Source organism: Hyalella azteca, unplaced genomic scaffold (assembly GCF_000764305.2).
Source record: "Hyalella azteca isolate HAZT.00-mixed unplaced genomic scaffold, Hazt_2.0.2 contig9645, whole genome shotgun sequence".
NCBI lineage: Eukaryota > Metazoa > Arthropoda > Malacostraca > Amphipoda > Hyalellidae > Hyalella > Hyalella azteca.
Genome location: NW_025939711.1, coordinates 8500 through 29469, shown reverse-complemented (window position 1 = coordinate 29469; position 20970 = coordinate 8500). Strand labels below are relative to the sequence as shown.

The window sequence follows — 20970 nt, the reverse complement described above, 5'->3', positions numbered from 1 at the left end:
CACCATACCCTAATGCCCACTCACCGTACCCTAATGCCCACTCACCATACCCTAATGCCCACTCACCGTACCCTAATGCCCACTCACCATACCCTAATGCCCACTCACCATACCCTAATGCAAACTCACCGTACCCAAATGCCCACTCACCATACCCTAATGCCCAATCACCGTACCCTAATGCCCACTCACCTTACCCTAATGCCCACTCACCGTACCCAAATGCCCACTCACCGTACCCTAATGCCCAATCACCGTACCCTAATGCCCACTCAACATACCCTAATGCCCACTCACCATACCCTAATGCCCACTCACCATACCCTAATGCCCACTCCTGTCTCTTATACACATCTAGATGTGTATAAGACACTCACCGTACCCTAATGCCCAATCACCATACCCTAATGCCCAATCACCATACCCTAATGCCCACTCACCGTACCCTAATGCCTAATCACCGTACCCTAATGCCCACTCACCATACCCTAATGCCCACTCACCATACCCTTATGTCCACTCACCATACCCTAATGCCCACTCACCGTACCCAAATGCCCACTCACCGTACCCTAATGCCCACTCACCGTACCCTAATGCCCAATCACCGTACCCTAATGCCCACTCACCGTACCCTAATGCCCAATCACCGTACCCTAATGCCCACTCACCATACCCTAATGCCCACTCACCATACCCTAATGTCCACTCACCATACCCTAATGCCCACTCACCGTACCCAAATGCCCACTCACCGTACCCTAATGCCCATTGTACCCTAATGCCCACTCACCGTACCCTAATGCCCACTCAATGTACCCTAATGCTCACTCACCGTACCCTCTCCTCCAGAACTCATTCTTCTCGCACTGGCTGGGCAAGCGGGGCACCGCGTCACCAGCGCCCCCCCTCGCCCCCGAGGGGGGCGACGGCCCTGATCGACGCTTCCTGAGGCTGGCCCAACACCTCGTCAGCTGCCTCTGCCTCACGTCCTGACTCATTTCCTCGTGTTTCTGACTTTTATTATTATAAGTTTTCTTATTTGTTCACGAGAATGAGCTGTCATGCTGCTCCTCAGTAGAAACAATGTGCCCATAAAAATGATCGCTCACAAGAGGGCTAGCCATCGTGTCGACAAAATTCGTCGGTGATCCCAAGTTTTACGCTTCGTCTTGTTTAGTGATGAACTCATTGGATTAACTGCAACTCGTAATTATATGCATTTGCACTTGGTAAAGGCTCATGCTCATGCCCATTGCTAGGCTTACATGTTATAATTTTCGCCTCGGAGACGCTGTCCATGAATATATGATGTATAAAATTGCATTTTCATCGTTTCTCCTCATTTTCCAAACTCCGATAAACGGCATTGGACTACAAGTGTCTGTTGAAAAGAAAGAAAAACAATGAAATGGCATTCCAAATTTGAGGGCAAGGTCTTTAAAGTTGAATCAGTCTTCGATTTTGAAGAAATTTTACATAGAAAAAATTTAGTTTAATCGTTATCAAGTGGTACAAAAATTTAGCTTATACAACGTAGTAACTTTAACCTGTGCTGATGGAATCCAGAATGCGATTTAAATCGAAAATATCGTCGATAGAACTTGTGAATTGAGCGGCGTGCTGGAAATAATTGATGGATAAGTAGTTTGGCCTGCAAGATTCCGAACATTGCAAAGGCCAGAAGATATCATTTGATAAGCGACAGCTGTAAAGCTTAAATGCTCTGCTTGAGATTTCGGGCGATTTTCATTTGTCAAATAAACCAAGAGGTTGAGGCTGCTTAGTTCATACATCGCGCCATTCCAGCAAGCCTTTGTGATGTATTAGCTCAATTTAGATTTGACTCTTGGAATGATATTTCAGAATAAATTAGTGTTATTCCAAGCCGTTGATAAGTTTGGATCTTCTAACATCTGCTATCATTATAAATACTTGGATGCTAACCACTGACTCGGACTATAACTGCGGAACATGATCATGTTCCAACAAAGCATAGACTTTCAATGAACAAGTTACAGTTTCTAACCATAAATTATGTTAGATTTATGCTATATTTTTTCTCAAACACAAACTCGTAAGAGAAAATTTTTTAGCCCGAAATCTTCGGCCGTCGGCTTCGCGCCCTCACGACAAGCCGGCAATGTTGTGAATGTAAACAACGTCCGCAGCCAGAAAAACATTGAACGTAATTGTGAAAAATTTGCTCGATCTTCATGTGTATACGAAAGATCAACGTCAAAGGGAACAAATTTGTACAAGTTGAACGTTTCAGTTACACGAATAACGTTTGTATGCATACTAGGTATTTATCGGAGGATCCTGCTTGTCATTTTACCAACCGCAACGGGCTTTCGAATGCACGCTTTTGCCGAGCGCGAAATAAATGCAAAATGAATTATTCAACTAATATACGAGTGTTTTATTTGGAGAAAATTGGGGAATTTTAAGTGAAATTTCAGGGAGTGGCGTGCAAGAATTTAGGGCGACAATTTTTTTAAGCTTCGAACTTAAAAATAAGAGAATAGAGATAGTATAAGATTTCAATGATGAATTATGAATTTAACTTATTTTTTTATCATTGGTAAGGCATGATAAATAATAGAGCAATATTTTTAAAAGAAATAGATACTAAAATTTTAATTTATTGAAAGTAAAATTTTAAATATTCGAATGCGGTGTGAATTTCCTCGTTTAAATTAATTGAGGTTAGTTTTGATAGCGTTTAATCAATTGAGNGTACCCCGCTACAGCCCCAACGTACCCCACTACTGCCCCAAGTGGGCAGTAATAATATGTAATAATATGTGTTTTATGTGAATATAGTGGATCACTATATTCACTATGCACATCGGTATTCATTTATTCATTATATACATCGCATCATAACCGTAATTTCCATAATACCTTAATTTTGTGCACAACATAAAAAATGCGATCATGACAGTATAATAACAGTTATAGAATAAATCTCTGTAAAACTGATATTTTAAATAATTTAAGTATACCTTTAGACGTGAACACGACAACAATTTAATTAAACACGCGTTCAATTTAATACGTAATTTAATACATTTAATTATACGTGTTATAAAAAGAAGCATTTGTACGGTTGAAAATGCGGTCAGAGTTAAGCTGTGCAAAATTTTATGTGGAGAGTACAACGTAAATAAAGTCTGGTACATTATTATACTATTACTATATTATACTATACTATATTATACAATATACTATATAATACTATTTAGTACATTATGATTATTTCAGACAGAGTACAAATGATCCTTTAATACTAATGCAGTAAGTAGCATATGTAAATTCGGAATAATTCAACATTTTTGAGTATTTAATGAGTAGAAATTAAAATAAAATATTGCATTAAAAAATGAAAAAATAACTATAAATTACATCATTACCGTGAAAAGAAATGAATTAAAATTTTCACTATCGAATACTAAACAACAACTTTACAGTCTTGTTTAGAGATATTAGATTTAAAATGAATGTTGACCAATGTTTGGGTTACTAAAATATTCAACACATTTCTATTATTAAAATTAATAAAAAAAATACGTTTATTATATCGAATCATACAATATATTTTAACGAGATTCATGTCGAACACATTTCTTCCATCTAGGCTAATCCAGTCACAGTGTCATCGACTAATGAGCATCATACGATTTAACCTAAAAACATTCTTACTTTTATAATAAATAAATAACTCATATTTACATATCTCACATTGCAGATGCAAATTTTTACATATCATACATCAAAGTTGCCATCACAAACCCTTCTTTTTATTCAAGTCGTTCTGCTGCACGGCAAGATCTGCAACTTAAAGGAAAACAATTCTGTAAATAACAACGCGAAAGAGTTAATATAATTAATAATGCTAAATAACCTGTTAGTTTTTCGCATTGAACCTTAACCTCCCCAACAGCTGGGGAGGAGAGATCAGGTGACATGTGCGCGTGGGAGCTTCGCCCCCCACGGCGCCGCGCGCATCGAACTTTATTACGAAAATTCGGGAAATGATGATTACGAAAATCGAAAATTCGTAATTACGTAATCATTCGTAATCATTCGTAATTACCCGAATGATTACGAAATTCGGGTAAGTAACTGGCCTTCACACAGACAAATAAATACATCAAATTGAATAAACAAAGACACACTTTCTTGTCTACATCACAGCAGAGAGAGAGAAAGGGGGAGTGGGGCAACCATGAGCTCCAAAACGAAAATTCGCGAAATGAAGAGGCCTATAGAACCAGTAACTAATCTTATAGCCTAGGGGACTGAATGATATTCTTTTCGAATGATGATTCTAGTACAATATTCTTTTGCTCTAAAGTAAACTTTGCTATTTTATGACTTATTAGTTAAATATTGATTAGCCATGGGCATTTCGGATTGTCTGTATTAATATTTTAAAATGATTGTGTTTGTTATCATTCTCTGGATTTAAGATATCACTGTCATATTATACCGCCATGACTCTTCTGTACCCAGAACAAAGAACCTCTCATGGAAGAAGTTCTTGGAAAGTCGTCAGTTCTGAGACCTGGGCAGCCACCCATGCAGAGGCAGTGAATCTGTCACTAACTTTCTGCATCTTCTCTCTCGACCACCAACTGAGTTCAACATGCTCACTTGTTTCCATTTAGATTTTGGTATAGGTTTTGAACGGATCTTCGCTTAAACAAGTAAGCTTGTATACGTCGATGTTGAGCAAATTTTAATGCTGATTATAATACCGATAAGAATTTATCGAAATTTTAACCAGAAAATCAGAAAATAATAACATGGAATCCACGCAGTTTTAATGAACAGGATTTGCTTATCTTAACAATACAAAATAATTAGAATAAAAAATCTATTTGTGTTCTTCCTGTGGCAAGATTTAGAATAAAAAAATTGTTCTCGATTTCCTGGAAGGAGGCTGGTGATTCACTGCCAATCCAGATGAATCTCCTCAGAATTAAACCTCAATTAAAAAATTATTATATTATAATCTCTACATTAAAAAAACAGTTCATACTTCCACTGTATTCCTGCAAGGACAAAATTGGTCAGAACTGTCCTATTTTTGGTTCCTTTATAGTTCACCCCGAGCCCTACAGCCCGCAGGTCTGTCAACAGCTGTGCGGTACTGCGGGTAAACAGCCTGGGTCTCCACGCGAGGTTTTCAGCGTCCGTTGTTGACATTTGTTGACGTCCGGAAATGGATTGCTGATATCTTCTTATTTATCAAAGTTCTAATATTTCTTCTCACTTGATGACGTGTTTACCGGCCAGGCTCTGCAGCTTCACAAATGACCTGCAGTTGATGTCGGTGGTAAAATCAACCGTTTACTCATGTATTAACACACTTTCTTTAGGTTTTTTACTGAGCAAACTTATTGCATTAATAGAGTTATATTACACATATTCATATAGTCCCAAACTTATTCTTTTGTGAATGTTCATCGATGTCTAGGGGCATCTATGCGAAAAATATTAAGGGTAAACACTCGCTGGTACATTTTTGGCTGCAAATAAAAAAATTTTCATGTGCGGCATGGAATGCAGCTGCCGGCCATAGAACCATCGTCTCATATGTCATTATTCCACAAGATTTTGTTATATTTTTATTTACGACGACCGATGCGGCTCCGGTAAAGCTCCCCTGAGCGTTTCAGCTGATGATGGAGAAATTGTGGCCATCAGGACACACGGCTCACTATCGTGCGAGTGAGGTAGTTGTGTGGCTCATTATCGTGCGCACGGCTCACTATCGTGCGCACGGCTCACTATCGTGCGTACGGCTTACTATCGTGCGCACGGCTCACTATCGTGCGTACGGCTCACTATCGTGAGCACGGCTCACTACCGTGCGTACGGCGCACTATCGTGCGTACGGCTCACTATCGTGCGCACGGCTCACTATCGTGCGCACGGCTCACTACCGTGCGTACGGCTCACTATCGTGCGCACGGCTCACTATCATGCGCACGGCTAACTATCGTGCGTACGGCTCACTATCGCGCGTACGGCTTACTATCGTGCGTACGGCTCACTATCGTGCGCACGGCTCACTACCGTGCGCACGGCTCACTATCATGCGCACGGCTAACTATCGTGCGTACGGCTCACTATCGCGCGTACGGCTTACTATCGTGCGTACGGCTCACTACCGTGCGTACGGCTCACTATCGTGCGCACGGCTCACTATCTGGCGCACGGCTCACTACCGTGCGTACGGCTCACTATCGTGCGTACGGCTCACTATCATGCGTACGGCTTACTATCGTGCGCGCGGCTCACTACCGTGCGTACGGCTCACTATCGTGCGCACGGCTCACTACCGTGCGTACGGCTCACTATCGTGCGTACGGCTCACTATCATGCGCACGGCTAACTATCGTGCGTACGGCTCACTATCGCGCGTACGGCTTACTATCGTGCGTACGGCTCACTACCGTGCGTACGGCTCACTATCGTGCGCACGGCTCACTATCATGCGCACGGCTAACTATCGTGCGTACGGCTCACTATCGCGCGTACGGCTTACTATCGTGCGTACGGCTCACTACCGTGCGTACGGCTCACTATCGTGCGCACGGCTCACTATCGTGCGCACGGCTCACTATCGTGCGTACGGCTCACTATCGTGCGCACGGCTCACTATCGTGCGCACGGCTCACTACCGTGCGTACGGCTCACTATCGTGCGCACGGCTCACTATCATGCGCACGGCTCACTATCGTGCGCACGGCTCACTATCGTGCGCACGGCTCACTATCGTGCGTACGGCTCACTATCGTGCGCACGGCTCACTATCGTGCGCACGGCTCACTATCGCGCGTACGGCTCACTATCGTGCGCACGGCTCACTATCATGCGCACGGCTCACTATCATGCGCACGGCTCACTATCATGCGCACGGCTCACTATCATGCGCACGGCTCACTATCATGCGCACGGCTCACTATCATGCGCACGGCTCACTATCATGCGCACGGCTCACTGGCATGCGCACGGCTCACTATCATGCGCGCGTCAAGGGTGCCGTGCGTTCGCTGTACGCAGTTCTTAGGATCGATCGCCTCAGCAGGGGTTGAGATATCAAAGGGAATGACATGGCATTTGTTATCTGATTATACATTTATAATTCGGCATACTAGTTCCCGAATAATGGTTCCCAGTGCTTATTCCTTGCAATATGATTTCCTAAAACATATTATACATGAACTCTTTATTACTCTACGCGCATTTATCTCATGCGTTTACTTCTAGTAAAATTACTTGACTATTTGCTAAATTTCACAGCCATACAAGCACGCGTTGCCTTGTAGGAAGCAAACTTCCATTGCATTTGACGCGCACAAAACGTACGTTTTTTGTGTGCGTGTTTAGCGTGACACTCCACCCGTGCAGAAGCACGTTTGGTGCACGCTAAGTGTGAAGTAATTGTGTGATGATACTGAGGTAGTTGTGTGATGATACTGAGGTAGTTGTGTGATGATACTGAGGTAGTTGTGTGATGAAACTGAGGTAGTTGTGTGATGACAGCGAGGTAGTTGTGTGATGACAGTAAAGTACTATGTGATGAATGTGACTAAAAATAATTCAAAATAATGATTGAACCATGATTTGAATTAAATACAAGTATTTTTTTTCAAAATCTTCCATTAATTTCTACCCCTAGAAATATTATGAAACCAGTTGACTAAGAAAAATCTTATATTATTGTCCTGTACATTATTATGCAGGAATATATATAGTCATTAAATTAGATAGATGTAGGTGATCATTAAATTAGATCCCTTCACCTACATTAAATAGGTCAGAAAACATGATTTTTTATTTTAATCGCCCAACAATTAACGGGATAAATTTTAACTGAAATGTGAATGTTTAATGGAAGACTAACGCTCATAATGGCTAATGGGAAGCAAATGTTCTAATGGCTAATGGAAAGCAAACGTTCTAATGGCTAATGGAAAACAAACGTTCTAATGGCTAACGGAAAACAGTTGTTCTATTGGCAAATGGAAAGCAAACGTTTTCATGGCTAATGGAAGGCAAACGTTCTAATGGCTAACGGAAAGCAAATGTTTTAATAGCTAATGGAAAGCAAACGTTCTAATGGCTAATGGAAAGCAAACGTTCTAATAGCTAATGGTAAGCAAACGTTCTAATGGCTAATGGAAGGCAAACGTTCCAATGGCTAACGGAAAGCAAATGGTCTAATGGCTAAGGAAAAACGAACATTCTAATGGTTTCAGTCGTGTCACCAACGCGACCCCGGCTTCCGAAGCTCGTTCGCGTCGCACATTCCGAGTCTCGTTATAGCCTCATTTATTTAATAGAAATTTAACGAGCCGTCAAACTGGGGCGTGGAGCGGCAGAAACGATTTGCCTTGCCCACGTTACTCAAAACTAGCGAACATTTTTGTTGCTGTTTAATACAAGATCTATTCTACTAGTGACTATAGGACATTATTTTAGTCATAGAAACAACTAATCTTTGAGGACCATAAAATCTGGTGTTCATGAGATCAGTTAATCCACAAAATATTTTAAATCTCGAAGCTATGCAGCCTGGCTACCGGAGTTAGCGCTCCATATCGATGCTGCAGCATGAATTTTTCTATTTATAATCCGTCACTTTAATTTAGATCGAAATTCTACCATTGATGGAGTATTTATCATTACTAATCTACACGAAATATAGGCCAATATTGCCCGCGGTCATGTTTTATTTGTACATATTCACCCAGTAAGTTGTTAGAGAATTTTGCAGCTTCAATAAACACGAAGAACACGGTCATTGATTCTCTCTGTATATTCTGAGTTGAAATGTTTACCAATATCTATCATTAGCCATCAATTTTAGGCTTTAGCTCCGCATTCCGTGAATTTCATTCCACATTAGTCGAGCTTAACCCCATTCCTCGCAACGACGGTCTAGGGGTTAACGACGTCTAACTGACGTCCTTAACCCCTAGACCTTAACCGTCAACCTTAAACATGCGTAGTTGTAAATACTGTTGATTACATCAAAGGTCTAATCGCAGCCCCACAGCTGGGGTCTGATCACAGTCCCACAGCTGGGGTCTGATCACAGCCCCACAGTTGGGGTCTGATCACAGCCCCACAGCTGGGGTCTGATCACAGCCCCACAGCTGGGGTCTGATCACAGCCCCACAGCTGGGGTCTGATCACAGCCCCACAGCTGGGGTCTGATCACAGCCCCACAGCTGGGGTCTGATCACAGCCCCACAGCTGGGGTCTGATCACAGCCCCACAGCTGGGGTCTGATCACAGCCCCACAGCTGGGGTCTGATCACAGCCCCACAGCTGGGGTCTGATCACAGCCCCACAGCTGGGGTCTGATCACAGCCCCACAGCTGGGGTCTGATCACAGCCCCACAGCTGGGGTCTGATCACAGCCCCACAGCTGGGGTCTGATCACAGCCCCACAGCTGGGGTCTGATCACAGCCCCACAGCTGGGGTCTGATCACAGCCCCACAGCTGGGGTCTGATCACAGCCCCACAGCTGGGGTCTGATCACAGCCCCACAGCTGGGGTCTGATCACAGCCCCACAGCTGGGGTCTGATCACAGCCCCACAGCTGGGGTCTGATCACAGCCCCACAGCTGGGGTCTGATCACAGTCCCACAGCTGGGGTCTGATCACAGCCCCACAGCTGGGGTCTAATAACAGTCACGCTGGCAAACACGACAGGTCGGCTTACGAGTGCCGCGTATGTTCAATCAACGTCAATATGTCGGCAAAAGACGTAAATAATGTAATTCTATTCTAATAACTTTACCGTTGTCCATTTAAGCGATCATTTGCAATTGTTAGTTATCTATTGAAATTAAATTCTATGGTTCTGATGGCAATTTGTTCGAGATATTCGAAGGAGGGAAGGGCTATAATATAAGCTAAGTTGTATAATATTAATTAATGTTTATACTACTAATTAAGGAATATAATTTGAGGCAGAAAGAGAAAACGCTGAAAAATCGCAAACGCTGAAATATAGTGCATCAACAAGGAAATATTGAAATGTGAAATGAAAGGTTCAACTTTTTGTCCGGAGCTCAAATCTGTTTCGATTGTACAAGAACGCTTATTATTATCATATATTTTCAAGTTGAATTTTGTGTTATAATTCATAATATAATCGAAACAAAATGTTGCATCGGAGAACCGATCCCTCTTTTTGGGTCATCTGAAACCGCTTTCTGGTCCCGGAGCGGGACCAGATATCTGTTCAAGTCGAACCATCTTAAAAATTAAGGACATTCCGCCACTTAATTATTGTGCCCCGACCTAGTCGATGGTTGTCTCCATCTTAATTCTTTTGAGTGTCAGAGAACAGAATGAGATCCTCAGGAGCTCTTTTGTTTTTCCAAACTAATATACAAATCGAAGAATTTTAAATATACTAATATAACATGAATAAATTATACTAATAATTATAGATATAAGATTTGATATCAGCAGCCTAACCCGGCATTGCCCGGGACAGAATATCTACAAATTAAGAATCCTGTTTTTCCCAATCCCATCATTCTGCAAAAAACCTTCATAAGTACATATAATAAATTTGAAGCTGCATTACTTCAATGAAAAACTCGTTTAATTCACATTTGGCATGGAACTGCAATAAAGTCTCGTTTGGAAATTAAGCGAAAACTGTAATATTTTTAACTAATCATATGTTTTCTTGGAGTGGCCCAAAATCGATAATCCCTCTGATATTGTTATCTACACAGAGAAAAATAAGTTAAGCCTATTGCCCAAAAACTTACACACGTTCTGCGCGTAGCAGTGATATGCCATTTTTTCGGACCCGACTGTGTTATAGGATGAAACTACACAAGAAAAAAATATTTATCGCTATTTCAAAAAACGTCTCTTATAGCGCTGAGTGTCTATAGCTTCATTGAATATAATGCTGTGAAAGTTTGCCCAGCACTCACACAAATGTATGGGCGATTATATCCAAGTAGTGACACAAGTTTCCCACCTACAGCACGATCGAGGAGGGATTACACGTAGCGCCGATACGCCCCTTTTCCGACGCCTTTTTGATACGCCCACATGAAGGGTAAAAAGCACATCGTTATTTGGTCAAAATCCCCCTCATTTTTCCTAGTACGGCACTTAAGTTTGCACGCATGCCAGCGTGAAGGAGCGATTTGTCGGGTGCCGTGTGCACACATTGACGTGAGACGCCGTGTGTTGTCGGGTGCCGTGTGCACACGTTGACGTGAGACGCCGTGTGTTGTCGGGTGCCGTGTGCACACGTTGACGTGAGACGCCGTGTGTTGTCGGGTGCCGTATGCACACGTTGACATGAGACGCCGTGTGTTGTCGGCGACACTGAAGAATCGTGTATGTAAGGCGCTGCATGGCCTGTAAAACACGGCATCTCAGCACGGTAAATGTTTGCACTTGTGAGGCTATAGTGTCTGCAATAGATTGAGGTGTAACTGCAACTTCATATAGACTTTCCTCGAATCGTTTTTCTTTGGAACTTTAGTCACCAATCTCTTCTCGTACAGCAGGTCGCTTGGCGATTCATTTCTTACCTGAAGCTCATATTTACATGCAATTTCATAATTACATGCAATTTCATAATTACATGCAGTTTCATAATTACATGCAGTTTCATAATTACATGCAATTTTATAATTACATGCAGTTTCATAATTACATGCAATTTTATAATTACATGCAGTTTCATAATTACATGCAGTTTCATAATTACATGCAATTTCAGAGAGTTAGATTTATGCTGCTACCATTCTTTGTTCGTAAATAATTGAATCTCTAATTTCATTGCTAATAGCTTGTATTAGAATATTCGTGAATGATAATAGAATTAATTTATAATATTTTGTGGTTTGAAATTGCAAAAACTATATGTTGTTTGAAGACCTTGGATAACCATCTTCGGGAACACCAATGTAGAAATTTCGCAAAAACCTATTTTGAGTCCAAGCGATAAAGAAAACATGTGCGATAAGACTTTTTACTTTCAACCGGGAAAAGATAGTATGGTTTGAAAATTTAATAAAACTTTAACTTGGACAATGTGGAATTCCGGTGCCCTTGCGTGAACTCGAAAAACTGAACAGTTTGTAGTTAGTCACGTTCACTTAACGTGCAAAATTTAATAATGCGAATGTAAATGATTGGCGCCTGGAATATAACGTTTAAAATATTAAATGCGAGATGTTTCGGGTAAAAATTCTTAGTGTCTAGGCTTTGAAAGTCGACTTTGTCAACGCGAGAAATATTGAACTAGGTTGTTGAATGCTCACTCTTTCAGAACCAGTTTGTGTTGAAAGGTGTTTTCAATTTATATAATTTATTTTCTCATGGCTGTTAATAGTGAACCATGTCCTTGTGAACTGTTTTACAATAATAAATTATATTTCCGTTTTCCGTTGTCCATGATGTTTATTTAGACCAGTTCTGATGAAATTCCGAATGTGCAGGACTTACGATGATAAGACACAAGTAAATGTTCATTAGTGTCGTCTTTTTTGAACCTTCATCGCTGAAAATGCCTGGCGTTAGCGGTTAAGATAACTTGAGCTCCTTTGCGCCTTTATTATTCCGTGACATAGTTTATTATTTAATTATTATGTGACATAATTTTATTATTTAATTATTCCGCGAAATAATTTCGTTGTTATATTATTATGCGACATAGATTTATTATTATATTATTTCTCGACGTAGTTTTCACGGAGAATTCACCAATAAAAAAAAACAATTTGACTCTGCTTACGTCTATCGATCAGCCCAGCAATTTGCGTGAAAGCCTCGGCGCAAGACTGCGAGTCTCCGTAGGCTATTTCAATCCATCTGAGACTCTTTACCGTGTGTTGCCCGCCACCAGCTAAGACTCTTTATACCGTGTGCTGCCCGCCACCATCTGAGACTCTTTACCGTGTGCTGCCCGCCTCCATCTGAGACTCTTTACCGTGTGCTGCTCGCCTCCATCTGAGACTCTTTACCGTGTTCTGCCCGCCACCATCTGAGGCTATTTACCGTGTTCTGCCGCCACCATCTGAGACTCTTTACCGTGTGTTGCCCGCCGCCATCTCAGACTCTTTACCGTGCCGTGTGCTGCCCGCTTCTATTTGAGACTCTTTACCGTGTGCTGCCCGCTTCCATCTGAGACTCTTTTTCCGTGTGCTGCCCGCCGCCATCTGAGACTCTTCTTCCGTGTGCTGCCCGCCGCCATCTGAGACTCTTTTTCCGTGTGCTGCCCGCCTCCATCTGAGACTCTTTACCGTGTGCTTGTGCTGCCCGCCTCCATCTGAGACTCTACCGTGTGCTGCCCGTCACCATCTGAGACTCTACCGTGTGCTGTCCGTCACCATCGAGACTCTACCGTGTGCTGCCCGCCACCATCTGAGACTCTTTACCGTGTGGTGCTAACTGCCAAACGCCTTCATAACGTACAGAGGATTGAACGTTTATCAAACGAAACAATGTACGAACGAAAACAATCCTTGATGATAAGAAAATATTTTCTTTAGAGGCATATAATATGAGACCATAAAATTTTTGGCTCGAATAGAAGTTTGAGCCTGAAACTTCTATCCATCCTTAGGACCGTAAAACATTTTCATGTGTTCACACGGCCGTTGACACATCACCACCTGGCAGCTGGGGCTTTGCACTCACAATTTACATGAGTGCGTTTACGACTGCGAGGTCCCAAAACGCGTGTTCTGCAGACATGACGAGCGCCTACGGGTGATAACTTTTGTCTGACTCTATTCTTCATAGTTCATTCTATGCTATAATTATCCTTTACTTTATCCTTTACTTTATCCTTTTCTTTATCTTTTCTTTATCCTTTTCTTTAACTTTCCTTTGTCCTTTTTTTATAATGTTCTTTACCTTTTTATCGCATTTTCTCATTTATGAAAAAATACACTATTGTGCTCGCCATGTCCGTCTGTCCGTCCGTCTGTCCGTCCGTCTGTCCGTCCGTCTGTCTGTCCGTCTGTCTGTCCGTCCGTGACTTCACGTTTTCGTCGACGAGAAAATGCGCTCTCTATCACTCACTGCAGTGAGTACTGAGTTATATTTTTTATCCTATTCTTTATCTTTTCTTTGTCCTTTTCTTTATCCTTTATTTTATGCTTGAAATTACCATTTACTTTACTCATCATTTTATCCTTTCCCTTTTTTCCTTCTTTTATCCCTTCTCTTTTATCATTTTTCATCAATTTTTTATCTTTTTAACAAGTGTTTTGCCTCAGGAATAAATCCATTGCAGACATTCATCCTTCCAGGGATGTTCTCTCCATGAAGATGTTTTTTGCGCATTTTCTCATTTATGGAAAAAACGCTATTGTGCCAATCATGTCCGTCTGTCAGTCTGTCCGTCCGCCTGTCCGTCTGTCTGTCCGTGACTTCACGTTTTCGTTGACGAGAAAATGCGTTCTCTGTCACTCACTGCAGTGAGCACTGAGTCATATTATTTTTTTGTCATTGTTTTTTGAGTTAAACTTGTTTCAAACTGCACGTTATCAAAAAAATTGTGATTAAATGTTACTTATATATCATACAATTATAATGTAATATTATAATACAATTAAAATTAAAGTTTAATACTTAGTTGAATTATATTTGAAGGAGCTGCAAAAACGTAGCTTTTTCCATGTAAAATTAAACATAGTGTAGTTTTACTTAAAAATTATGCATTGTGCAAGTATTGAAGCATTAAAATTTAAGACAAATTAAATTTTACCTTAATTTGCTTTTAGCCTAAATCGATTAGTATTAACAATCTATTTGTGATGCTGAATTACTACTAGACCACACGACTAGTAAAGTATAATATAGACCAACTGATGCTACTCAGTTTCAGAGTCCCGACTATGCACATGCTGGAGTAGTTATAATATTCTACACTCTGCCAATGATGCTTCAGGTTCTGGAACTTATAAAGCTGAACTGTATCTGTGTAAGGGGCTAAAAATGTTGTACCACTTGCTAAGAATGGTACAAAATATACCATACGCCTTAAACGGGACAAAATGTTGTACCATCTGTCGAAGATGACACAAAATATTGCAGAGCATGGTTGTAACGACACACAAAATTGTGCATTATTTGCCTGAAAATAGACAAAATATTGTAGCCTAACATTAGCATGAAACTGGCCAAAATGTTATACCATTTGCCTGAAACGTGACAAGATGTTGTAACATTTTCTTGAAACGTGACAAAATCTTGTACCATTTGCCTGAAACATGACATGTTTTATTATTTGCCTGAAACATGTCAAGACGTTGTACCATTTGCCTGAAACATGACATGTTTCATTATTTGCCTGAAACATGTCAAGATGTTGTACCATTTGCCTGAAGCAGGACAAAATTATGTACCATCTGCCGCAGATGGTGCAGAAGTGTACAAGTGTGTCACAGATCGCGCATGGCACACGCACATGCAGTTGGCAGGAGCAGCAGCAGGTTTGGCAGGTGGTGCGGCGAGACGTAGCACAGATGGTGCTATGCCAAGTGTCACATGGTGAGCGCAAGACACTTCATTTTACGTAAGAACACGTAAATAACGTCACGAAACTAATGAGGTCAATAAATTGATTGCCTTAGTTCAGTTCGAGATTAAATGTGGATAAAAGTAATGAATGCATATTTTTAAGGTAGAGAGGAAATTTCATGAAAAGTGAAAATTTTTCGATGCGAAGTTAATTATACGTACCAGAATGTAATGAAAAAATAATAAGAAAAAGCGGAACCGCGATGTTATAATGCTAAACGTTATGAATATAGGAAATTATATATAGTTACGTACAAATATGAACAAATAGTTTTCTTCCGCGTCAGGATGTCGAGCCAATGTATGAATTGCTAAAAATATGTACAATAATTGTATTCGGAATAATCTGTTCAGATTTTTTTACTTCACCTCAAAAAATATTCCAAATAATTTGTTTGATCTGCTAATTAGAAGCGACGGACGCGCACGTTATTTATGAGCGCCTATAGGCACAAGCCATCGCGTCAACAAATTTATTTGAATTATTGGCCCCTCGAGATTTTTGACAAACGGGGACCACGTTTGAAAAAATATATCTCGATAATATCACGAGACTTAATATGTTTCTTCTGGTATTTCGATGTGATACATCATGTGGTGGCGGGACATGATAAGTAGAATTGTTACTTGTAATTGGTACTTTAAAACAAATTAAAAATAAAAGTTATCACTATGAATTCAGCTTATAAAAAACGTCGATGACGAATAACAACAAGTCACTGATCGAGACTAACGCACAACTTGACAATACGGGAAAAAATACGGTTGTAAATTTTCAAAAGTTTTCTTCAAAGTAATGACCGTAAAGTGGAGTTTTGTTTTTTGTAAGTGGAGTTTGTGAACTATAATCAATTAATTAAATCAAGTAATTTGTTCCGAGTATTATAAAAACGAAGGTGTCTGTATCTTCATTGAAGTGATTCGTTTGAATTAAATACAAACATACGAGGTAAATACAAGAACTATACTATATATAAACAAAAAACAACGTACGAGACTAACACAAAAACTGGCAAACGCGTGCCAACGCACCGCGGTGTTGGCCCGACGTCCGTCTGGGGCGGGGGGCGACGCAGGCCTCGCTAGGCCCGACGTCTGGGGCGGGGGGCGACGCAGGCCTCGCTAGGGCCGTCTCGCTGTCTGGGGCCGCCGCTCTCTTCCATTGCTGCTACATTTGCCTTATTAATTTCTTTGACTAAATATTGAAATAATTGTAAGGAAATAAAATGAATTTGAATTACATAATTGTTCGGAGGAGGGAACACTCTTGACGGGCGCTCTCTTTGATGGATGCTCCAAATTTGATTTTTTATGAAATTGTTGTACGATGCAATTACATATAATCCAAATAAAATTCCATGCTATAGTTAACAAATTTATGAAGAGTTGGCGTCCAAATCTGGTCTCACGGATACCATCATATATATTATTTCGACACTTGAAGATAAATTGAATTTGCCGCCACCAAATGTACGTCAAAAAATTAAATAATTATAATTTAAAGTATTTATTATACCATAATTAGAATATATTTGTCATATATATTAAAAAAGTTAGAAATAAAGATCACACTTAAAAATTTAGTAACTTTAAGACCCTGCGTAAAAAAATTATTCAGACCGTGCTTTATAGTGGTATCTATGCTACCATTAGTACAGCTCGAAGCATCTCATAATAAAACAGTTTTGTAAGCGAGCGTCTTTAGGTTAATCTGGGCTAAACGGTTATACTTATAACGCATTTATAACCTACTTGGCAGCGCCGCGTTAACCTGCTATAGTGACAAGACGAATGCATGTAAATGAAATAAAAAACATTTTCGTGTTTAACTGTAAATCGTACGAGCTTGCTGAATTAAAAGTCAATGCGAGAAAGCTATGTTAATGTTAAGCTATCAAGGTTTTGTTTTGTATTGCACCATTAGTATGTTTCCAAGATTAGTTTGATGCATTTAACGATGCATTTTCCCAAGCAGGTGCAAGAAGATTAAAACGTTTGCGCTTGTCTCTTCTTGACGAAACTAGATGAAACTAGATAAAAACAGGCAGAAACTGGCAGAAACTGGCTGAAACTGGCAGAAACTAGTTGAAACTTTTTGTTCTGAAGATTGGCGTGCGTGTTTACGCGCTGAAAACAACGACACGACATTTGTTGGAAAAATTGTTGTTCGTGCCTCGAGTGCGTGCAGGAGAGAAACTACAGCACTTCGTGGAGGCCTTCGGCGCCTCTTGGAGTTGATGGACGCTCCTCTTGATGGACGATCCTCTTGATGAACGCCCATTTCTTGATGGACGATCCTCTTGATGGACGCTCCTCTTTATGGACGCCCATTTCTTGATGGACGATCCTCTTGATGGACGCCCATTTATTGATGGACGATCCTCTTGATGGACGCTCCTCTTGATGGACGATCTTCTTGATGGACGCCCATCTCTTGATGTATGCTCCTCTTGATGGACGATCCTCTTGATGGATACTTATCTTGATGGACGCTCCTCTTGATGGACGCTCCTCTTCATGGACGCTCCTCTTGATGGACGCTCCTCTTGATGGGCGCTCCTCTTGATGGACGATCCTCTTGATGGACGATCCTCTTGATGGACGCTCCTCTTCATGGACGCTCCTCTTGATGGAAGCTCTTCTTGAAGGACGCCCTTCTCGATGGACGCTCCTCTTGATGGACGCCTTTCTTGATGGACGCTCCTCTTGATGCACGTCCCTCTTGATTGACACTCCTCTTGATGGACACTCCTCTTGCTGGACGCTCCTCTTGATGGACGCTCCTCTTGATGGACGCTCCTCTTCATGGACGCTCCTCTTGATGGAAGCTCTTCTTGAAGGACGCCCTTCTTGATGGACGCTCCTCTTGATGGACGCCCTTCTTGATGGACGCTCCTCTTGATGCATGTCCCTCTTGATTGACACTCCTCTTGATGGACGCTCCTCTTGATGGAAGCTCTTCTTGAAGGACGCCCTTCTTGATGGACGCTCCTCTTGATGCACGTCCCTCTTGATTGACACTCCTTGATGAACACTCCTCTTGATGGACACTCCTCTTGATGGACGCTCCTCTTGATGGACGCTCCCCTTGATGGACGCTCCTCTTGATGGACGCCCCTTTTGATGGACAACCCTCTTGATGGACACTCCTCTTGATGGACACTCCTCTTGATGGACGCTCCTCTTGATGGACGCTCCTCTTGATGGACGCTCCTCTTGATGGACGCTCCTCATGATGGATGTCCCTCTTAGGAACGCTCCTCTTGATGGACGCTCCTCTTGATGGACGCTCCTCTTGATGGACGCTCCTCTTGATGGACGTCCCTCTTGATGGATGCCCCTCTTAGGAACGCTCCTCTTGATGGACGCTCCTCTTGATGGACGTCCCTCTTGATGGATGTCCCTCTTAGGAACGCTCCTCTTGATGGACACTCCTCTTGATGGACACTCCTCTTGATAGACGCTCCTCTTGATGGACGTCCCTCTTGATGGATGTCCCTCTTAGGAACGCTCCTCTTGATGGACACTCCTCTTGATGGACGTTCCTCTTGATGGACGTCCCTCTTGATGGATGTCCCTCTTAGGAACGCTCCTCTTGATGGACACTCCTCTTGATGGACGTTCCTCTTGATGGACGTCCCTCTTGATGGATGTCCCTCTTAGGAACGCTCCTCTTGATGGACACTCCTCTTGATGGACGTTCCTCTTGATGGACGTCCCTCTTGATGGATGTCCCTCTTAGGAACGCTCCTCTTGATGGACACTCCTCTTGATGGACGTTCCTCTTGATGGACGTCCCTCTTGATGGATGTCCCTCTTAGGAACGCTCCTCTTGATGGACACTCCTCTTGATGGACGTTCCTCTTGATGGACGTCCCTCTTGATGGATGTCCCTCTTAGGAACGCTCCTCTTGATGGACACTCCTCTTGATGGACGTTCCTCTTGATGGACGTCCCTCTTGATGGATGTCCCTCTTAGGAACGCTCCTCTTGATGGACACTCCTCTTGATGGACGTTCCTCTTGATGGACGTCCCTCTTGATGGATGTCCCTCTTAGGAACGCTCCTCTTGATGGACACTCCTCTTGATGGACGTTCCTCTTGATGGACGTCCCTCTTGATGGATGTCCCTCTTAGGAACGCTCCTCTTGATGGACACTCCTCTTGATGGACGTTCCTCTTGATGGACGTCCCTCTTNTGAGTGAAGATAGTATGGCGTCTGTCTCTTATACACATCTAGATGTGTATAAGAGACAGCCTCTCCCTCACCCCCTGTGGGGGTCATGCCCCTCTCCCCCCACCACCACCGGCATGTATGACTCACCGTCACGCGGCCGCTATTTTAAATGCAACTAGTTTAAAAGTTGGCAAAGTCGAACAATCATTTCACAAACATCTTAAATAATTAAATTTTACGGTATTTCGGTTACGAATCTGCGCTAGAGTTACGAGCGAGAATAAATATTCGTGTGTATATATATATATATATTCTTACGAATTCGTTCTAGAAGAGACAGCGCTGAATGAAAGTCATATGCAGCCAAATGTAGAGTTATTGAAATAAAGTGCACGCATGTCATTCAGCTATTCTAACATTTATATAGTATTGTTCGGTCTTTAATTTTTTAATAATTTTCTTAAATTACAATTTTTAATCTTATAATTTAGAGTAATTTTTGGAGTAATAACACACTTAGTTACAGAGTTAACATACACATAAAACTTTGTAATAACACACAGCGTTAACACACATATAAAACTTTGTAATAACACACAGAGTTGTATGAAGATACAGAGACTTTGCTGTGTGAAGTTCTTAGGTCGCTCGGTCACGATATATCAAAATTTGCATTAAAATATGCATGAGATCTGTCATGTGAACCACGGTTCTTTCTGGACATTGGCGTGCAGAACCAACCTCGAGCTTCGTGTAATTGGTTCGTGTGCCGTGAGTTCGTCGGTTCATCTTCGTGTAATTGGCTCGTGTGCCCTGAGTTCGTTGGTTCATCTTCGTGTAATTGGTTCGTGTGCCGTGAGTTCAATGGTTCATCTTCGTGTAATTGGTTCGTGTGCCGTGAGTTAGTTGGTTCATTCGTGTAATTGGTTCGTGTGCCGTGAGTTCGTCGGTTCATCTTCGTGTAATTAGTTCGTGTGTCGTGTGTTCGTTGGTACATCTTCGTGTAATTGGTTCGTGTGCCGTTTGTACGTTGGTTCATCTTCGTGTAATTGGTTCGTGTGTCGTGTGTTAGTTGGTTCATCTTCGTGTAATTGGTTCGTATGCCGTTTGTATATGTATGACTCACCGTCACGCGGCCGCTATTTTAAATGCAACTAGTTTAAAAGTTGGCAAAGTCGAACAATCATTTCA

At 41.7% G+C, this 20970-nt stretch overlaps 1 protein-coding gene across 1 annotated transcript; it reads right to left on the bottom strand.

Moving 5' to 3' along the window:
• Positions 1–17797: 17797 nt before the first annotated feature.
• Positions 17798–18835, bottom strand: LOC108669598 (zinc finger protein 493-like). The gene has a single exon (XM_018156976.1). The coding sequence runs from the start codon at positions 18833–18835 to the stop codon at positions 17798–17800; it is 1038 nt and encodes a 345-aa protein (XP_018012465.1).
• Positions 18836–20970: the final 2135 nt, after the last annotated feature.

What these genes read in the sequence shown, in the direction of transcription:
- LOC108669598 (XM_018156976.1), bottom strand. Translation starts at nt 18,835, where the DNA reads ATGAGGAGCGTCCATCAAGAGGAGCGTCCATCAAGAGGAGCGTCCATC.